This window comes from Mastigoproctus giganteus, chromosome 13 (assembly GCF_048544385.1).
Source record: "Mastigoproctus giganteus isolate SK-2022 chromosome 13, ASM4854438v1, whole genome shotgun sequence".
NCBI lineage: Eukaryota > Metazoa > Arthropoda > Arachnida > Uropygi > Thelyphonidae > Mastigoproctus > Mastigoproctus giganteus.
The window spans coordinates 115161631-115184908 of NC_143587.1; the positions used below are offsets into that span (position 1 = coordinate 115161631).

Sequence of the window (23278 nt, forward strand, 5' to 3'; positions counted from 1 at the left end):
CATTATGTGTATATGAAACACTATGTATTTGTGAAACACTACAACAGGGGTGGCCAACGAGTTGATCGCAATCTACCAGTCGATCGCAGATTTAATTTAGGTCAATCACGACGAATTTTAAATATACAGTCATCCCTCGATTTGTGCACCTTGTGCAATGAAATTTTTGAGATGGTAGATTGCGGCACATTTTGAAGGAAAAAAGTAGATCGCATCACAGATTAAGTTGGCCACTCCTTCACTACAGTATTGTTTACACTACAGTATACTGTCTTATAATTGGGGATTTTAATTTCCCGGATATTGACTGAAATTTGTGGGTTGGTCACTCACACACTAGCAAGGCTTTTGTGGATTTATTGGATGATTGTTTTCTACATCAGCATGTTCGGGAGGCAACTAGAGGGAGTAATACTCTTGATCTGATTATCAGTAGTGATTCTTCATGCATCAAGAATCTGCAGATAAAGGAACCACTAGGTGGCAGAGATCACAGTGTGCTGAAGTGGTATTTACTCAAAGAGGCAACTACCATCAAGGGTAAAGGGAAGGGTTTTTGCTTTCGTAAAGGTGACTATGGTGGTCTGAGACAGTATTTAAATTCTATACGATGGAACCAACTGATGATGTTACCAACAGCAAATTCAAAATGGGAAGCATTCAAAGAATTAATCTTGGAAGCTACTAGGCTTTTCAATAATTCAAACACAGCATGGGTTTGTTAAGGGAAAATCTTGTCTGACAAATTTGATAGGATATTATGATGTGGTCACAAAGGAACTGGATGCAAAAAATAATTTTGATATCATATACTTGGATTTCAGGAAAGCTTTTGACACTGTTGCGCATGGAAGACTACTGTACAAATTGGAGCAGAATGGTATTAAGGGTAAGTTGCTACAATGGATAAAAGGATGGTTAAGTGGGAGAAGACAGAGGGTGGTAATCAATGGGTGCTGCTCTTCGTGGACTAATGTTATTAGTGGAGTCCCACAGGGTTCGGTGTTGGGTCCACTGTTGTTTTGTGTATTTATCAATGATATTGATGAAGGTATATCAGGCTTAATGTCGAAGTTTGCAGATGACACAAAGGTTGGCAGGGTTGTAAATGACAGTAATGGCAGTGTGCTACTGCAACAGGATCTAGATAAATTGGGCAGATGGGCTAAGAAGTGGCAACTGAAGTTCAACCTTGACAAATGCAAAGTACTGCATATGGGTAGAAGTAACTCCAGAGAAACGTACCAACTGTGTGGTACTACACTTAACGTGGTAGAAAATGAAAAAGACCTGGGAGTAATTGTGCAGTCAGATATGAAGTTTTCTGAGCAATGCAGACAGGCTGCTAGGGCAGGTCATGGGGTTTTGTCAATGATATATAGGAATTTTGCTAGCAGGGAAAAGGAGGTGATTGTCCCTCTGTATAAGGCAATGGTCAGGCCACGCCTTGAGTACTGCGTACAGGTCTGGAGGCCTCATTTTAGGAAGGATGTAGATTTGCTTGAGCATGTACAGAGAAGAGCAACACGATTGGTGAGGGGAATGAAGGGATACTCTTACCAAGAGAGGCTTAAGTTCTGCAAATTGCAGTGGCTGGAGACTAGGCACCTGCGCGGTGATCTGATTGAGGTCTATAAGGCCTTGAATGGGTTGAGCACGCTGAATTCTGATGGGATCCTTCCACTTGTTCAGATTACGAACCTACGGGGACATAAGTTCAAATTAAGAAAGGACAGATGTAGAATAGATGTGTGGAAATTTGCCTTTAGCCAGCGGGTGGTTAATTGCTGGAACAAACTTCCATCTGTCGTTGTGGAAGTTGATAGGTTAAATAAATTTAAGGAGGAACTGGACAGGCATTTGGAGGGAATGGTGTGATTTTTTTTTTTTGGCTGATGCTGCATAAGCTCCTACACTTGCTTTCTTGCATCATGTGCCACTACTACTACCAACAAAGAAATATTGTTCAAGATTTAGGCCTAAATGGATGTCAGATGAACTAATTAGACATGTGACAGAGAAGAAAAATGCATGGGATACATATAAATTAACATGTGACACAGAAGCCTATGATAGATATAAGCTGGTCTGTAACCAAGTTATGAAGGAGGTTAGGCAGGCGAAGGCAGATTACGAGAAATCTTTGGCAAAGGATGCAAAGTAAAACAGCATAGAGTTCTTTACTTATGTAAACTGTAGAACAGTGGTCGCCAAAGTGTTCGATATCGACCCCCAGGGGTCGATATAACATTGTTAGGGGTTGATTCTGGCTCAGGGGTCGATAGAAAAATATAAGACATCATTGTACGGGTAATATTTAACAAACGAAACGAGGCCTATGTGTCTTCTTTGTGAAAAAACTTTTAGTAACGATGCAATGAAACCAGCAAAAATGAAAGATCATCTTCAAAGACTCCATCCCAATAAGAAAGATAAAGATCTTGACTTTTTTAAAGAACTGAAAGAGAAATACATACATCGACCAACTATAAAAACATTTATGAAAGCACCTGCCAAAGCTGACAATAAACAAGGATTAACAGCCTCCTACAATATTTCTTTTAATATAGCAAAAAAAAAAAAAAAAAAGAAAACCATATACGATTGCAGAGGACATTGTTATACCCGCAATCAAAGAAGTAATTGAAACCATAATGAAAAGAGATTCTGGCCCTGTTTTAAAATACTTACCATTGAGTGCGAATACCGTGAAAAGGCGTATTGGTGAAATGGCTGAAGATGTAGAAAAAACTGTAGTATCAGAACTCAAAAATAATAAGTTCTCTATCCAACTTGATGAATCTATATTCGATAGTTCTTCTATTCTTATGGCTTATGTAAGATATTATAAATTTGATAATTGAGAGCTGTTAAATGCTCAATAATTCCTATATTCTATTATATTATAAATCAACAGGGATTACCTTTATTTTAGATATAGGAAGCTTCTTTTCCAACTCTCCTAGTCCAACTCACTAATAATTCTTGAGGATGGCAATATCTATTTTGTAAAGCAGGTGGGACATCTTCCCCACTGTCAGAACCGTAGTGTTCAGACCGTGCGGTCTGAACACTACTCTTTACAAAATAGATATCGCCATCCTCAAGAATTATTAGAGTTGGACTAGGAGAGTTGGAAAAGAAGCTTCCTATATCTAAAATAAAGTTAATCCCTGTTGATTTATAAAGTAAGATATTATAGTAAAATCAAACATCAAATTATTGACGAATTTTTATTTGCAAAATATCTTGAAAGTGATGGAACGGGGTTGAAAATTTTTCAGCGATTGGAGGAATATTTAAATAAGTATAATATTCCATTTACTAATATAACAGCAGTAGCCACAGATGGCGCACCTGCAATGGTGGGCCTTTATCGAGGTTTCGCTGCCTTTCTGAAAGAAAAAGTTCAAAGTGTACATACTATTCACTGCGTGTTGCACCGAAACCATTTGGTGGGAAAAACTCTCAGTGACGAACTGCACGATACACTAAGAGTGTGTATTAAATCTGTTAATCAAATTAGAGCTCATCCTCTTAAATTGCGATTGTTTGCCAAACTGTGAAAAAAATGAAGTATCAAACCAATTACTCTTGCATACTGAAGTAAGATGGTTGTCTAGAGGTCTACAAAGATTTGTTGAGTTGTTCGACTCAACCCTAGAGTTTCTTGCAGATGTTAATTTGTTTTTGAGTGATGAACTGAAGAGAAATAAGAATCATATTTTCTATTTGGTGGACTTATTTTCAAAATTTAATGACGTACCCGTCTACAAGGTAAAGATGTCACGATTATTCAAGCTCGGACGATTCTTTTAGGCTTCCAAGCTCAATTAGCCTTATTTAAATCATCATTGTTACGAAAAGATTTTCAGTACTTTTCAAATCTATGGCAATTAGAAGTAAAAGATGAAGACTTAGAGATATACACAAAACATCTTCAAAATTTGAGCAATGATTTTAAATTGTACTTTGCAGATTTTGAAAACATGCACATTCCAGATTGGATTATCACGCCATTTTCTGCAGATATTGAAAATATCGAATGTAACTTACAAGATGAACTTATTGAATTGTCAGTTGATCTTGAAGCTAAGACACATTTTAAAAATGGGACTTTAAGTTACTTTTGAACAAATATAAATGTTGTAGAAAAATATCCAAAACTTTCTGAAGTGGTACTCCCTTTTTGCTTGCATTTCCAAGCTCATACATGGTTGAAGCTGGTTTCAGCCATGTTAATTCCATTTTAACAAAACGAAGAAATAAGCTAGATATAGAATTCTGTGGCAATTTAAGGCCAAAACTTACTAATTTTGAACATAACATTGCTAATCTTGTCAAGAGTCACGAAGCACACCCTTCACATTGACAACATTAGTAAATTGTATACTAAGTTAATAAAAGTCTTATTTTCATATATATAAGGAAGATTATATTATTTTTATTTTGTTATCTAAAGTTAAATTTTATATTTTATATATTATTTATCCCTCCTATCAAATATGTAATGTTAAGAAGGATATCAAAAACGTATTCCTTTGATGTTAAGCCAAAATAAAATATATACTATATTATACATACAATAAACACTGTAACTATAAAATAAACAATCTAAAAACTCACATAAGCATCTTTTTTGCTTGTCTTACGTAATAGTAAAATAGACGGGGTCGATAAAAAATCAAGAAACTCTTGAAGGGGTCGATGGTCAAAGAAGTTTGGCGACCCCTGCTCTAGAAGGAAGGGGATGAATCCGATTGGTCCACTTGATATCGATGGTTCAACTGTTGATAATCCTGCTCAGGTAGCTAAAAAACTAAATGAATATTTTGCATCGACATTCACACATGAGGAGTTATTCAGGGAGGGGAATGCCAGAGGTGTATTCAACTCTGGCAGTAAATTAGATAATCTTGTAATAACTGAGAGTAAAGTGGTAGAGAAATTCTTGAAGATAAACACAAGAAAGGCACCTGGTGTGGATGGAATCTATCTAGTTATATCAAAGGAGGGCAAAGGAAGTAAGCAAACCCTTAGCCATAATTATGAGAGCTTCCCTGGACTCAGGGGAGGTACCCATGGACTGGAGATGTGCAAATGTGACCCCAATCTGCTAAGGAGGATCAAAGAGAGACACAGGTAATTACAGACCTGTTAATTTAACTTCTGTTCCAGGGAAATTAATGGAGTCACTGGTTATAGAAGTATTGCAGGCTCATCTAGACAAGACTTCAGTTATAGCTCGGACACAGCATGGGTTTGTTAAGAGGAAGTCTTGTCTGACCAATTTGATTGCATGCTATGATGTAGTCACAAAGGAACTAGATGCAAAGAATAACTTTATTATATATTTGGATTTTTTTTTTTTTTTTTTTTTTGATTTGGTAGTTGTTGGCGCATCGGCTTCTGTGGCCATATTGCACCTCCCAAGGTTTTTGCAGTACTTTGATCCAAGCCCGAGGCGGGAATCGAACCCGTGCCCTTTGGGTTGCCGGGTAGGTACTTTACCCACTCGGCTAGCCCGGTCGGCCATATATTTGGATATTAGAAAAGCCTTTGATACTGTTGCACATGGAAGACTACTGCACAAATTGGAGCAGTGTGGCATTGGAGGCAAATTGCTGCTATGTATAAAGGGATGGTTGAGTGGGAGAAGACAGAGAGTGGTAATCAATTGACACTGCTCTTCGTGGACTAATGTTATTAGTGTAGTCCCTCAGGGTTCAGTGTTGGGTCCATTGTTGTTTCTGTATTTATAAGTGATATTGATGATGGTATATCAGGCTTAATGTCCAAGTTTGCAGATGATACGAAGGTTGTCAGGGTCGTTAATGACACTAATGACAGAATACTGCTGCAACAGGATCTAGAAAAGTTGAGATGGGCTGAGAGGTGGCAAATGAAGTTTAACATTGACAAATGTAAAGTACTACATGTGGGAAGCAGTAATCCCAGAGTAACGTATCAACTCTGTGGTACCACACTGACAGAGGTAGAGAATGAAAAGGACCTGGGGGTAATTATGCAGGCAGTTATGAAGTTTTCTGAGCAGTGCAGATGGTCTGCAAGAGTAGCTTATGGTGTCTTGTCAATGATATATAGGAATTTTTCTAGCAGGGATAAGGAGGTGATTATCCCCTTGTATAAGGTAATGGTCAGGCCACACCTTGAGTACTGTATACAGGTCTGGAGGCCTCATTTTAAGAAGGATGTCGAGCTGTTGGAACGAGTACAGAGAAGGGCAACAAGATTAGTGAATGGAACAAACGGTTGCTCTTACGAAGAAAGACTTAAGTTTTACAAATTACAGTGTCTGGAAACTAGGCACCTGCGAGGTGATCTGATTGAGGTGTACAAAGCATAGAATGGTTTGACCATGATCAATGTGGATGGGATTCTTCCTCTTGCTCAGAATAATCTCCTGAGAGGACATAAATTCAAATTGAGGAAAGATGGTTGCAGAATAGATTTGTGGAAGTTTGCCTTTAGCCAGCGGGTAGTTGATTGCTGGAACAAACTTCCATTTGTCGTTGTAGAAGTTGATAGCTTAAATAGATTCAAGGCAGAACTTGACAAACATTTGGGGCTAGTGGATTGGTGAAATAAGGAGTGTTTTTTTTTTTTTTTTTTTTTTGGGCTGATGCTATATAAGCTTGCTTTCTTGCATCATGTGTCTTTGCTAATGTATTAATTATATTCCTGAAGTGATATACCATAACAATTAAAAACTTTATCTGTGGGACAGCAGTGAAATAACCAGAGTGGGACATAAGAAAAGAAAACATAAAAAGAAGAAAAAAACATGTTATTGTACTGTAAAAAAATTGATTTGTATTTTCTATGTCTTGTAGGCTTTATAAGGACTACTAAAGCAATCAAAACCAAAGTATACATATTTGAGAAAACCGAACTGACTTTACAATTCAAAAAGAAAGGATGTAGAAATGAAGGGCTATAGAATATAATTCTCCAAAGAAATAGCCAATGGGACACAGTCCATATGGCTTGAACTTTGTGGGGAGGGTTTCCTCTGAAGTGCTCCAACGTAGTTCACATGTCTATTGTTGAATATTTCTTCAGAATTTTTAAAGCAGAAAATTAAATGTTAACTCTAGTTATCTACCTAGATTCTAGTTACGCCACAGGTTATTATCCAACATAGTTTGTATGGGAACGAAAATAAAAACTTGTACTATAATTGTTCCTTCATTCAACTCCCCCCTTAAAAGTTATATAGGAAGTATATTTATGATTTTACCAAAAAAATTTACTTAAGTCTGAAGTTGCTTAACTCGGACTTATCTAAAAGGTTCAGGAAAATATTTCATTCATTTTAACCTCAATCAGATATAAAGTGGTTACAGGTATTATTAGATTGTTGTTTTCATAATACATTAGTATCTTATTCCATATTGCACCCAATTTCTGTGAAATTATACATTCTGAGGTTGATTTGCATGTTGTGCATGCTGAAATACATGGAATATCCTCCTCCCTCTTCCTGAGGTCAGCTTGATAAAGCTCTTATTGAAAGCCCTTTAGAATTTGTCCACTGTCCAGTAATATTGAAGCGTAGGCTTCTCCACATGGATGACAAGTGCTGAATCTACTATATTGTCATTGAGGACATATTATTTGTATATCTTACAGAGTTCTCTTTTGAAGGATTACTTACAAACTGTGCTGTCAGTCATAATTAATTGCTTGATTATTAGTTACAGAAGAATTGTGGTATCGATGTAATTAATAGCTTAATTATTTGTTGGTTTTTATTTATAGTTTTTATTTTTTTTACTTCTTTATTTTTAAACTAAAAAGCAGTTTCATTGTTCTTTGAATATACAGAGTGTCTCAGAAATATTGGTACAAATGTTTAGGGGAGGTAGGTAACATCTAAAGGAATGTGAATCTCATAGGAACCCATAACTGGAAACGTCACCGTAAGTCGGTACACAGCGCTGTTGATCAGTTCGGGTAGAGGAAAAAGTTCTGGTTTACTCATTCAAGCAGTAGTCGCCGCACGAAGAGCATGCATCGATATATGAACTGTGAGCTGGCAGACATGCACCTGTGTATGTGTATGGATTAGCAGAGGGCCCACACGGTGTGCGCCCCCATGCGGCACAACATCGCTTCGCAATAAATGTGTGGGCAGGTATGGTCGGTGACTGCTTAGTCGGCCCATACCTGTTACCATCCTGGATGAACTCGGCTAAATATCGGATCTTTTTACCAAGTTCTACCAGGGTTACTTGACGTGTGAGATGCAACATTTGGTTTCAACATGACGGGGTGCCTGCCCATTATGGAAGGCGTGTTCGTGACCATTTGAACAGGTGTGGTGGATCCGTTGCCTGGCCCCCACGCTCACCTGATTTATCGAGCCTTGATTTCTTTCTGTGGGGGGGCTCCTCAAATCTATTGTGTACGAATCGCCTGTGGAGATGGAAATGGATCTCGTGGTGAGACTCGTCTGCGCTGCTGCTACTGTCAAAGAAACTCCAGGTGTGTTCAACCGTGTCAGCCAATCCATGCTGTGTCGGTGTCACACATGCATCACGTCTCATGGTGGAACCTTCGAGCATCTGTTGTAACATCATGAAATGCATCCATCTCATACTCCATTGTTAATACAGTATTATGTCAAATAAATGTTTGCCACTAATTACTGTCTTGTGTCATTTCTGCTTCTTGTGCCTCTGCTACTACTTTCGCATAGGAACCCATAACTGTTTCCAGTTATCGGTCCTATACGATTCACATTCCTTTAGATGTTACCTACCTCCCCTAAACGTTTGTACCAATATTTTTGAGACACCCTGTATAATCTATTCTGATTCAATTTTAAAAAAATCGTCCATGTTGTTGAAATACATTTCTTATTATCCTTCAGATTTGATTATCATAGAATGTTTGGAGGAAAAATAACAAAGCATGTTACATATCCAGAAAAACTGGATCTGCACCCATATATCTCAGAACCAAAGGTAAATGATTTTACTATCTCATTTTGCTGCAATTCTATATGTATTATGTTCCATATATATTGCCTCGGATATAATGTGATATTTAGTATATTTCTTTGTTATATTTTTATAGAATGAAACACATTTTAATTTTAAAGTCTTTTTAACTCTGTTCTTTTACATTGAGAGTTGATTTTTATTTGATTATGAAGGATGCAATTTGTCTTTTGTTGTGGGGGGGGGGGGGTGAGCAAAAGCATCAGCTTTGCCATTTTGTTTAACAGTGGCCTTAAAATTCCAGAAGATTTTCTTATGAATTCACCTGATTTGCACTTTTTCACAAAAAATTTGGAGCATGTATCTTGTTTCTAGCAAAGAAGCTTTTATAAAGAGAAAACCTCTAGAATAACAAAAGACGAGAGATAATTCTTAATATTGATTCTTTAGGAGGCTGTACATAAATGTCTGAAAGGTAAATAAATTGAATGCGAAATTGGGATTTCAGAATAAAATACTCCGTTATGTAATTTAAAGGCATGATGCAAGAAATAAATGAGAAAATTAGAAACTTATACTGCACGGGTGGATAAAGACATTAGATACCATAGCTGAGTAGTCATTGACAAAAAAAAAAGATTGTCTTGTAAATTCCTCTGATTCAGTCTAACAGAAGTTGCCCTACATGCCTTTCTTTTTATTTCAAAGTATAAATGAAAAATTAACATTAACATTTTGGTACGAAAAAAATTGCAAAAGTGATTATTGTTTGATGCACAACATAAGCATTACTGACCAGGCTGTGAGCAATACAGTTATAAGTAGTAACTAGAAAATTTGCAGTATAGTGTTAATTTGATCACTAGAGTAAATTACCTTCCAGAGACACTGAGGTTGAGAGCTTCCAAAAATTTAAAGAATAATTGTACAGGTAGTTATTGTCAGTTGATTAACAGGGAGATCTGTACCCCCCCCCCCAAATCTAGTAATCATTTGGCTATTATAATACTAATTATATTTGAACCTCTAGTGTACAAATATACTTTCAGACTACCATTGTCATACATCCTTTAGTTAGATTCCAGCTTGTTTTGTCAAGTGTATCTTCCTTAGATATTGCTTCAGCAGCATGGTGCATATGTAAAGGGGTTAGAGGTATTATCTCTTTACTTTCCTTAAAATCTGACAGCCTGTTGGTAACATTATCAATTGTTGCTCCTGACAAACACACTCTGGTTCTTGACCGCCTATCTATATTACGAAAAATGTTTCCCTAACAATAGTGTCACCAAATAAAACTAGATCACCTTTGACCAGAGCAGTGTGCACTTGACTATTCCTTTCTGGGCCCCAAGTTGGGGGTACATCACTTGGCAGGTCAGGAGATACTTGAGTCCCTAACAAGCTCCAGAGCAGTGTGCACTTGACTATTCCTTTCTGGGCCCCAAGTTGGGGGTACGTCACTTGGCAGATCAGGAGATACTTGAGTCCCTAACGAGCTCCAGTTACATTTGTTTCTAGGGCAAGCACTCATTTCTTCAGTGACTCAAGTTCTTCTCATAATGCACCAGGTTGTAATTTGAGATTGGTACACTCCTTATGTCAGTTGTAAAGAAAAGACCCATCAGTTGAGCTAGGTCTGTCTACTAGACCAGCCTTAGAATGCATGCCACAGACTATACAAACGACCCAGAGACTCACACTGGAAATTCCTGCAGGCATTTTCGTTTGAGTACCAATGTCCCTGGACTTTGTATTGTAAGTGGATCTTGTAGCAAGCAACCATAATTTAAGTAAAAGTTGAACCTTAGAAATATTACGAAATTTAAACATATAATATATTACAGAATTTATGTTAAGCTTTATATATTTTTATTTATGTATGGCCTGTCAGAAGGTAGGCGGTGTGTAGACCAGTGGAGAACCATGGTGGTTATTTTGAGAATATACGTTCAATGATCAGGAGGAATTTCTTTGTAATGCTGCCTTTGGTCTAGGTAAACCATCTGTTTTGCCGTGCTTTGCTGCAGGTGCTCAGTGAGGTGTCTTTTTTTTTCAATTTTCTGTTATTGGCTGTCTGCCATGTATTCCAGGAAGGTGGTGGATTTTCGTTTGGAGAAATGGTAGAGAAAGCCAGTTCTAACCACCTCCAGATCCAGTAGCAGTGCTCCAGCAAGGACCTGGAGGGCATCAGTGCTCACTCTGCAACAGGTGCATATAGGAGGGTATTGTGGCGAGTTTTCTTCTGTTCACTGCAGTAGTGGCCTTAGTGTACCATATTGGAGAGGCATATGTAATGGCTGGCAGAAAGATTGCATTGTAGAATAGGGTCAGAGTTCGGCGCAGGAGACCCTGGCCACCATTGCCAAGTAGTTTCAGATCATCTTTTGTAGGTGTTCCAGATGCAGTGCGAAGGAGAGGTTTTTGTCCAGGATCTCACCTAGTTATTTAAGTTCTGTGACAAACTTTATAGTCACAGAACAGAGCCCTGGGGATAACCTCTGTAGACCTTTCACTTTACATGGCTTATTTGGTGCATTATATAGTGTGTTAATAACAATGCTTCTTTGTGTGACATACATTTTGACACAGTTGGAAAGATTTTCTGGTAGCCCAGAGTCGGCAGGAGCTGCAGTGTGTAGCACATGCTTCTTGATTAGACCGGGGTTCGAGCCCATGATCACCAAATACGGAGGATGCAGAAGGGTCAGGGAATGACCACCGCATATCCCCGGAGCAATATGGTGTTAGTTGCTAATGCTCCTGAAAACCAAATAACAACAACTGGAGTCAGCCAAGGATGCTTGACAAAGTGAGTGAAATGCCCTGGCAAAGGCAACTGAGATGACTAAGAAATACTTGTTGGGTGTATTTGTGGCAGCTGTGGTAATTTTTTCCAAGGTGTCTATAGTGGATCGACCCTTTGTAAACCCAAATTGATTTGGAGGGTTTAGTCCAGCAATACTGAAGCGAACTTCAATCCTTTGGTGTAGAAAGTGCTTGTAGTGTTTGCTCAGTACTGATAATAAGGCAATGGGCCTGTTAGAGTCCAGGAGGTGTTGGAGCTTCCTAGGATTTTTGAGGATTAGGTGGATGCTGGCAGTTCTCCAGTCAGTAGGAAACCAGCTTGCTTTTAGACAGTGGTTGAACAAATTGAGTTTTGTCTGTGGTATATATTCTACAGCCTTTTTGATTATCTCTGGTTCCAGGAGGTCAATTTCCTATTTCTGATCTGTTGTATTGCTGCATTGAGGTCTTGCTGTGTAGTGTCATTGTCCTCACAAAGTTGGATTTGTGTACTTGTAGTGGGGGGATTACTTGCTTTTAGAAGATTATGTCCAGGATATTTCCGATGGGTTGCTGCCAGGTTGTGGTCATGCTGCCTTGTGGGGTTTTGGTGGATGGGATAACCTCACCCCTGGGGAGATTATTTGTGGTAACTTTGTAGCTGAATAGTCAGAATCAAAAGTGCAGTAGCCGGCGTACCATAGCAGATAGTGAGTTTGCCGAAATCATTTCAATATCATCATTCTCTTGAAGTCTATTACTAGCATCCTCTGTGATTCGACTTTGAACATATTCCTTGCATTTCGCTCGAGCATTTTCTTTATCGTCCATTTTGATTCTAGGGTTTTCTGCAATGCTCTAATGTTTTGACAATACAGGTGATCCCCACTTAACACTGATAATTTGTTCCGGAAAAAAAAGAGCACTAAGTGAATCCGTGCTAAGCAAGCGCTGCATTCCCATAAGGTAACATATGTATTTGTGAGTTGCGGTCAGTGCCATAGGATATTTCCTAATGAATAATAAACGGTAGTGAAAAGATGCACAAATGTCGGTCAAAATATTTAATATTCAAATATTTGTACATATAAAATATTTTGCATCACATTCTTTATAATTATGTGGTAACTACTTACGTATCAAAATTAAACTTAAAATTCCAATTAAAATCATGAATTTAATTGATCTAAGTTGATTTTAATCGATTTAATTTAATTGATGAATTTAATCATGAAAAATATGTCAATTTTGGGTTGTAGTTTGGCCCTTTTCCTGGTAAACTAATTTAATTTAATTTAATTTAATTTAAAATCCCCTGCAGCGTTACTACCCAACAATAAAGTCAACCGATCCTTCTCCGCTTTGAAACCTGGCATGTTTTTTTTTTTTTTTTTTCTTTCAATATGAAACTTCTTTTAGGCATTCGTTTCCAAAAAAAGTCCTGCTTCGTCTATGTTAAAAACTTGTTGAGAAGTATAACACATAATACCCCTCTTCAATAATTTTAAGTTCTTTTTTGAAAGTTTTGGCTCCTTGATCTGCATTTGCGACTTCTCCCTGGATTTTATATCTATTCAACCAGCCCTTACTAGTTTTAAATGGTTCATTTTTTTTTTTTTTTAGGTGAGCTTTCTTCAGATCATCATAATATAGGCTAATCTCGCTCTCTCTTTTTTTTTTTTTTTTTTTTTTTTAATAAAATTTAACTTAACTGAATTCTGCATTAGATATTATCTTCAATAAAATTAGTTAAAGTCTCTCCATTTCAATGCTAATAGCAAGCCTAGCCCTAGTTGCTTGCAGTGTAACGACTGTCTTTCCTGCTGATAAAATTGTTTCTTTATTTTTATAATTGTTCTTACATTTAAACTTGCCAGTCCTAAATTATGGCACACATTTCTTGTCGCTGACCGGAATCAATTCACTTCAAAATGTCTAATTTAATTTTCAAATTCAGTCGTTTTCTTACATTTGTCGTCTTCATACTGCATCCAGACGTTGTTTCTTTTTCATTCTTATCCACCATGATTAACTCTTTGAATATGTAACTGCATTGGTTGCATTAATTATGATAGAATGTTCGAGTAAACTGTCTGTTACACACAATGTCTAATACTGTACTGAGTAATGACTAGACTTTGGATAAATGCATATAATGCAAATATTACAAGCAATATACTTGATCATTTTTTAAAATGTTGATCTTGGAACTACGTAACAAATCACTGTACTGAAATTAAATTAACATGCGAGAAAATTTAACTGAGCGTGGGAAAATTTCTCAAATCGGCGTGGGAAACATTTTAATTCTGTTTTACTACATTCATTTTCAAGCTATCGACTCCATCAGATGAAACGTATTCATTAAATATGCCAAAAATGCAATCTGTACACTGATAAAAGAGCATTATAGTGATTTATGACAGCGTTATAGTCAGATACCAGTTTATAATATAAGAACAGCGCTAAAATGAATCGCGTTGTAACAAGGGTGTGCTGTATTGATGTCCGACTCATACCTTTTGCGGCAGTTCATAATCATAATTTTAATCATATACAGTGAAACTTCCCTTTAACTGACAGCCATGGGGAACGAAAATGTGTCCGTTAGAGAGAAGTGTCCGCTAACAAGAAGTCTGAGGGAGAAAAAAAAAAAAAAAAATCGCTAAACGTTTAATGTAAAATTAAATTAAAATATATACAGATTTTGAACAGTTTTTTGTAAATAATATACATACAATTGTGCTATGCATATTATGACTTTATTTTAAGTAAAATACATACAATATTCACTTATTTTCTACTGCACCTTCTTCCGGCTGATAATTTTGTTTTCAACATTTGTTTGGAGTGAAGAAACCATCGAAAGTCCTTCAGTATCTTCTTCAGCGGCGAAAAACGTTTTTAAACGATTGATTTGTATGAGCGCTTCTTCTATTTTCATCGGTGGTTTGTCGTTAATATGTTCTTCGACAGAATGACCTCCTTCCATTTCTTCATCCTCATGGGCAACTTCTTGAAAAATATCGATGATAATGTCGTTGATATCTAGAGCACCATCTTCTGTAGTGAGGTTCGAGTCTATACCTTTGTAGCCAGGGTCACTTGTAGCAGAAGTATCGTACATTATCAATAGATGTTGAAGTTCTTGTTCAATTTTACGACTTCAATTTTTGCGTTTGAGAAGCCAGACTTTACAAAACAGTTCACGACAGTTTGTTTTCTAATTGCGTTTACTGAAGAGGAAATCCATTGAATCGCATCTAGGATGCTGATTTTCTTTGCAAGGTCACTCGCACATGTTACGTCGTTCATGTTTGCAATGAGATGTCTTAAAACACGTTTTCTGTAGTGAAGTTTAAAATGTTTTATTATCCTGTTATCCAAGGGCTGACACTCTGCAGATATTTGGTGGCAGAAAAACGATTTGAAGGTTGGACAATTCAATGTGCGGGTGAGATGCAGCATTATCCATGAAAAGAATAATTTTTCTGTTTTGACGAATCAGGTTTTGGTTAAAGTGACTTATCCATTCGCTCATGATACCTCGTGCCATCCACGCTTTTTTATTAGACTTCCAGTCAACATTCAAAAGATTCAACTTTATGCCCTTGAAACAACGAGGATTTTGTGGGTTTCCTATAACAAGAGGTTGTTCAAAGTCTCCCAGCATATTTGTACATAATAGTACAGTCAAGCGTTCCTTAGAAATTTTTCCGCCCTGGCACTTTTCGTTTTTTAGACTCATTGTTTTTTCAGGAAGAGCTTTAAAAAAACAACCCTGTTTCGTCACAGTTGTAAATATCCTTAGCTTCAAAATCACGAAATAAATCTTCCAATTTGATGGTCCAATCTGTTACAACTCCAGTATCAACAGATCCACCTTCACCACTTACGGTTTTCCAAGAAATTCTATGCCGAGTTTTGAACTAGCCATCCCACAGAAGCTTTGAACTCATTTACTCCCATAGATTTCGCAACCTCCAAAGCCTTTTCCCTAATAATAGGGAAAATTTTTTTCTTTAGCACGTGTGCGACAAATTTGAAGTCCAACAGTTTTCGGGAATTATTTTTGAACCTGATCATTTCCGTGTTGCCAAAATTGTTTGAGCAGTTAATTTTTTTCCTTTAGGATGTCACTTACCTGCGTCTTCCCGATTTTGAATTTTGCAGCCAGATTGCAAACACTATTTTTTTTGCCGATCATACGCATTAATGAGTTCGACTTTATCTTTTAAAGTTAAATGTTTACGAGAAGACATTGTGCACTTCACATGACACTGAACAAAACTGAAAACTGAAACTGAAAAGACGAAAGGCCGACCATATCTTCCCCCCCCCTGCACACACCAAATTCATCAGAAGTTTTACACGTGTCTTAAAATTCTTGAAAAAGGGTTTAGAACCGCGACGTAAACCTTGATAAAATTCAGAGAATCGGAAATAGAAAATAAACACACAATTGAGGCAATACGTGGAAGAAAAGTTCCTAGAAAAAGGGCCGTGAGCTCGCCCGCTGTCTGTTATGGGGAGATCAAATTAAGTGCTAATCTCAACGAAACAGTGCAGATTGCCTGTCCGCGTCCTTTACAGAGAATGTCCGCTAGACAGAAGCTGCAAACAGGTTAAAACCAATGGAGGTGAGTTGGGGGAATTTGAAAATGTCCGTTGTAGAGAGATGTCCGTTAACGAGAGGTGTCCGTTAGGAGAAGTTTCACTGTATCTGAAGAAACTTGTTTGAATCTAAGATATCAGCCATTTCATTTTCAAAAGGCCAGTAAAGTAAAACCATCTCACATTTATATTCTGCCAATTCAGACATTTCATAGTGGACTCGCATCTGTTTTCTAGGTTTATATTGTCCCTTCGCAACATTGTATTTTTCTGCAAAATCAGCCAAGCAAAGTTGACCGAGCTCTCCATCTTTTGGTCTTTTCTCATATTTCTGTATAATATTTTCATTCCATATGTCGGTAGAATAATCATCAAAATTTTCTTCATCCATTCACTTCTTGCTCTTCTTACTGTTCTGACACTCACGAGGCTAAATAGTTGGAATGTACATAACTTCTCTACTAGCCTCAGACATTCGCCGGTGAAGGAAATACCAAGCTGCCTCTTGCAAGCTCATTTCAACACTGTTCAACATTTTAATATTAACACGTTTTAACAAGTTGGTGTAGTCTTGATCTGGATACTCTTGCAATTTGATCGATTCTTGATGCAAATGGCTTATGCCTCTGTTGGTTTTGTTAACATATTCTACAACGTATGATGCACATGAATGTTTCTCAAGTATGAACTGTAAATCCATATTCGAATTAATATACCAGCTAACCAAGGATTGAAGGTATTCGTCCAAAGCTGTGTCACATTTCATTAGAACAGTAGGTCTCATCAATTCCGATCGAATAACATCCAAGTAAGTTTTTGTATTCAACTTGGGCTCTTCTAGAAACTGCTCGAGCGTATCGTAATGTTTCTCTTCAAGATCTTTCTTATATTGTTGAAAATGCCTTTTGAAACTTGAACGTCGATTGTCTTATGTGTTCATTGGTATTAAAACTCGAGTTTGATCCATAGGCCAATATGGAATATTGAATCTGCATCGATCATCATTCTTCTTGAAACAAGTAAATGTGTGATTGTGCACTTGATTTGAGTAAGCCGTCGGAAGATCCGAAGCATCGACACTACACAATTCATCTATTATTTATACAGTCTCTGGCAGGCATATCTTCCGAAACCAATTCTTTAGGATCGCTTTGTAGCCACAGCAAAATGTGATATGCGGACTACCATGATGCTGGAACTCTGTACACTTGAAGAAATCGATTACTTTGAATTTCCCAAAAGGATTGTACCATTTTGATTGCAGTATATGCATTATAACATCCGCTAGCTTATTGAAGCATATTACATATGTGACTGGATCCTCGTTGATTAGCTTCATATGCTGCAATGCTGTGAATTCTTTTATTGGATCTTCAACTTCTGTATCTTCACTACTGTTTAGCCTGTGAGTGTTTTCAAGAGATGTGGCCAGCGAATCTCCGTTGCACTCAATGTCAGAAACATGGTCGGTTTACCAAGTTGTCTGATCATAGCAAAGACATCTTGCATTGAGACCAGTAGTGTACAGAATTCGGATTTGAGAAATGACAACTTGTGTTCGACGCAATCTTCAACAAATCTTTGGTCTTCTATCATATGTTTTGTTATGTTGGAAGTTTCTCCAACGCATTTGAAAGTGGAATATAAACCGGTTATTCTCAAGCATAAAATTTTCATCGCCATATATAGAGTATGATGTGGCGTTACCCCTCGGCGGTCTTTTTGTCTTATTTCGCTAGTTGTCATCATAAATGGAATAACATGTAATCCATCTTTAAATTTACGTAGATGGCCTAAGTATATCGCTGGAAACGACAGTTCCTCAGCATGTTCAGTGTAAACTACATTGGTTGATTGTGTTGTCCAGGAGCAATTGCAAGATATTTGTCTTCATTCCAAAGTAAAGTGTGTTGCTGTACCATAAGTAATTCGATGTCACTTTCACACAACGCGATCTTCTCTACATTGTCTACTTTATTGTTATTATTATTATTAGCTATATGGTGCAATAAAGCCTGAGGCTTATGCTACACCAGCCCAAAAAAAATTCCTGAGTTACCCTGAGAGAGAGAGAGAGAGAGAGAGAGAGAGAGAGAGAGAGTCAAAAGGGAATTACCAAGAAAGAGAAGATATATCCAGCTCAGGACCCTGGGTGTGCCAAGCCCATACTCACCAGATATGGGCCCCTGGGATTGATTTTGTTCGCTATTGGTAACTCTCAATGAAACTGTAGCAAGCAACTGACGATCGATTGTGATGTTATAACGTTTGTACAGAGGTGTATTGATTAAATACCTTAGCCACGATTTGACCGTTTCTTTTCTCACGTGTCCTTGCAAGTAAGATTTATGAATCAAATGCTTCTTGATGTGAACGTTGAATGCATAATCATCATCTAAAGCACGAGGAACTCTCTAACCATATTATTCACATTGACTGGAACATTTATGACTTTTCCGACGATACCATAACTGCCAGTTTCATATCACAAACGTCAAATCTGCATGAATGGCAATTTAGCCAAAACCAACTGTTTGCTTATACAATTGAGTGGTGGTAAATTCAATGAAAATGGATGATATATGAAGCTGTTGAACTTGGATAACGACAGTACATTTCCCAATTCTAAGCTTGTGGGACATGTATTGCAAAGCATAAATGATGCCAAGTTCTCTGCTTCTGGAAATTCATCTTCAAGAATTTGTATATGGTTTGGCTTTGGTAATCTCAAATCATTCTGAAACCACAGTTTGTTGCAAACACTGCAGATATATCTGAATGAGTTGTTCAAAAACATTCTTTCAAATTCTTTTGAAGCTAACATATAGCACTTTTGACTGTCTTCATTCACTGATTGCACTGTTCTTTTCGATATTGATGGCCTGACATCTGCCTCTAATTGATCTTGCTTGCATTTACGCTTACAACTCTCTCTCTCTCTCTTATTTTTCACTGCCGACTTTGTTGCTTTCTTTTCAATGTTAGATTTGTGATTTTGTCGAAATCTTTGAACACGTTTCGTTGTTGTGCCCTTCGGCATTGTCACAACTTAACTAAATAAAACACAACCACACTGCTCGAGAAATGCGAACGAAGTAGTTACTTTAACTTAACTAGTTGTTTAACTCTCAAAAACTAAAAACCCAATTTGAAATCTAGTCATATATCCTTGTAGAGCTCTCAAAGGGCAACAGTTTTGTTGCTTGTTGATTTTGACTGCTATTTATAGTTTTCAAGATATTGCGAAAAAAACTTAAATGCTCGAATTTTTCAATTCTCTCAACTTTGCATCACTATTACTCTGGACCCATAAGAGCAACATCAAAACTATTTATACATGTAAAAACTATGTTTCCTACTGAACAATTTTGTCACTTACTGTTTATGTCTATCTTCATAGTTTAGAAGTTATTGAGAGTGAAAGTAACCAAGGTGCAATGGCAAATGACCAAATGTGAACTTTTTAGGTTTTTCGAAAAAAATTATATTAAATATCAAAATTTTCAAATTTTTTCTTGCATATTCCATCACTGCATTATATACCTGACAAAATAAGTATATGTTGTTTATACTGTTGTCTATTAGTTTCAGAGATATAACAGCAGTTAGACGTCTCACTTTTCGTGACAGCCTGAGCGCTGTAGGGTATCCCCAGCATAGACGTTATTCACATCAAAAAAATAAAATAAAATGAGCGAGTGAGTGAACAGAAAGAGAGTGAACTCAAGTGTCTGGAATGAGGTTTCCGAAACCTGAATTAGCAACTGTTTCAAAAAATGTGGATTAATATTTTTTTTTTTTTTTTAATGAAAACCCAAAACACGAGAGGTATTAGAACCTATAGTACTTAGTACCATGCTTGGGTTGGAGGTTGAGAAGACGAAAGAAGATATTTGGACTCTCTTTAAAAATTACAGCTGTGAATTACAGGCTCTGAAAAAGCGTGTTTGCCATTTTATTTACCTAATTGTTATTTTATATTGAACTTTATAAGTAGTCATGTAGTTCTAGATACGCTGGTTATTTTTAATTTAGATAACAGTTTTTGTAGATTATACGTAAATTGTTTTTCGTTTTATATATACGTAAAACCATTGTTTTGTTCACATCTTGCAGCAATTGTTTTTATATAGCATGATAGGGAATTCAAATTTTTAATTGTGGTAACTAGGTAGCTCTAACGTAAAATTATATAGGGTAATTCGCATCCCTGCATTTAGGATTCTATTAGATAGCGTAGTATTGACAATTAATTAATTAAAATTAATTAAATTTATTAATCTTATTAATTTAAAATATCATACCCCAGACTAGAGCAGAAAAGCAACAGGCACAAAGTGGCAGGAGTACTGTGACTTTGGCTAGAACTGAGTGGGGGGGGGGAGATTCTCCAATGCATCCCAGCATAAAAAAATGTGCAACTTGTGAAATGTTTGCCGAACTCTCTGGAACGGAACATGATCTAGCCAAGGAGGATGTCTCTGTGTGGGCCAGGTGCAGAGAGTGTCTAGAAATTAGGCATCAACTCAGCGTTCTGATGGGTGTCTATGAGAGGTTGAGGTGTAGGGTAGATGCTCTCGAAGAAATTAATATGAAGGAGCCCATCAAGCTCTCAGCTGCCCAACTCAACATAAGAGCTTACTCCTGGGCATCAGGCAACACAACGGCAATCTCTAAGGCAGAATGCGTTGGTTCCACAGGAGTTAGTTATTGTCGGTGACTCTATTGTCAGGGAGACGGGGAATATATTGTGTAAAAAGGATAGATGGAATAGGACCATGGTATGTCTGCCAGGGGCACAAGTTGATGATGTTGTAAAGCATATATCATCTTTCAAGGGCACAAAGGGTGATATTGTTGTACACGTTGGCACCAATGACATTAAGAGTAGGAGATCTGCAGATTTACTTAACAAGTACAGGTCAAAGTTGCAAAAAAAGTCATGAGTTAGGGTTAAATTTAAAAGTGTCTGCAATTCTGCCCAGACACGATAGGAGGGAATACATGATGAGAGCCTTGTCAATCAATTCGGCCCTGGAGGAAATCTGCAAGGCTCAAGGGGATAGAATTTTTTTCAGCCTGGTCTTTGCTTGTTAACAGGAGAGACTGCTTCTACAGGGATGGGATACACTTAAATAGAATGGGTGCAAGAATATTTCCTGATGCTATCGAGGCAGTGTTAGGTGGGTTGGAAAACTGCTAGATTGCGGGGGGATTCACAGGCTAAAGTAGCCGCAGGCAGAGGTATAGGTGATTTTTGCATTACTTCTATTAGAATAAGCAGGGGCCTGGAGTAAGGGGTGTTGGGGGTTTCAGGGACTGATGGCAGTCATTGTGAAACAGGTGGGTATATGGGATGTGTTAGGGTAACTAATAATAATAATAATAATAGGTACATGTATACTTGCATGTATACGAATGCTAGAAGTATAGTAAATAAATTTGATGAATTTGAAATGTTAGTCAAGACATCAAAGGCAGATATTGTTGGGATAGCAGAGATGTAGTGTCACACAGGAATGCAGAACTGGAATTTGGGGAGTACAATGTGTACAGCAGCAGAGGAAGGGAGGAGGTGTTATTTGTTAATTAAGAAAAAACAGAAAATCAAAAGAAGTGCATCCAGTTGATATAGATGAACAGTGCACTGTTGAGTCAGTTTGGTGTGACATAAGCACTGCAAAAGAAAATTAAGAGTAGGAGTGTGTTATTTTTTTTATTTATTTATTTTTTTTTATGTATACCCCAAACACGAGAGGTATTAGAACCTATAGTACTTAGTACCGTGCTTGGGTTGAAGGAGAAGTATGGGGGGGGGATGCCGGAAACTTTGCTCTAGAGACTAAACATGGGTTTCACCACTTCAAGCCTCCAATAAGCAAAGTGGTGGTTATAGACCTAATGACTCGAATGAGTACAGTGAACAATTGTACAGAGAAATAGAGTGGGCTAGTAAATCAGAATGTCTTATAATGGGGGATTTTAACTTCCCAGATATCGACTGGAACTTACGGGTTGGTCACTCGCACACTAGTAAGCCTTTTGTGAATTTATTGGATGATTGTTTTCTGCAGCAGCATGTTCGAGAGGCAACCAGAGAGGTTATTACTCTTGATCTGGTTATCAGCAGTGATCATTCTTGTATTAAGAATTTGCAGATAGAGGAACCATCAAGTGTCAGTGATCACAGTGTACTGATGTGGGATTTACTTAAAGATATAATTACCATTAGGAGTAAAGGAGGGGTTTTTGCTTCCGTAAAGGTGACTACAGTGGTCTCAGACAGTTTTTAAATTCTGTACAGGGACCAACTGATGATGTTACCAACAGCAAATTCCAAGTGGAAAGCATTCAAGGAATTAATAGTGGAAGCTACTAAACGTTTCATACCTATTAAGAAATATTGTTCAAGGTTTAGGCCTAAATGGTTGTCAAATAAATTAATGACACTCGTGGCAGTGAAGAAAAATGCATGGGATGCATATAAATTATCAGGCAACACAGAAGCCTATGATATATATAAGCTAATCTGTAATCAAGACACAAAGGTTAGGCAGGCAAAGGCAGATTACGAGATATCTTTGGCAAAGGATGCTAAGAAAAAAAGCAAGGATTTCTTTACTTATATGAACTCTTAAAAGGAAGGGGGGGATGAATCTGATTGGTCCACTTGATATTGATGGTTCGACTGTTGATGATCCGGCTCAGATAGCAAACAAATTGAAAGAGTATTCTGCATATAATTCACACATGAGGAGTTATTAAGGTTTTAAATTGCCGCAAGGTTATCAAATTGGACCAGGGTGATTTTGTAATAACTGAGATCAAAGTGGAGGAGAAATTGTTGAAGTTAAACCTAAGAAAGGCACCTGGGGTGGATGGGATCTATCCAGTTATATTCAAGTAGAAAA

The 23278-nt window shown here is 37.3% G+C and overlaps 1 protein-coding gene across 1 annotated transcript in view; it reads left to right on the forward strand.

The window, feature by feature from the left end:
* Positions 1–23278, forward strand: part of LOC150076378 (uncharacterized) — a 458875-nt gene that overhangs the window by 233086 nt on the left and 202511 nt on the right. The window contains exon 9 of the mRNA XM_090387340.1: positions 8897–8990. Coding sequence (XP_090243466.1) covers positions 8897–8990 — 94 coding nt within the window. The remainder of the gene's footprint in view (positions 1–8896; positions 8991–23278) is intronic.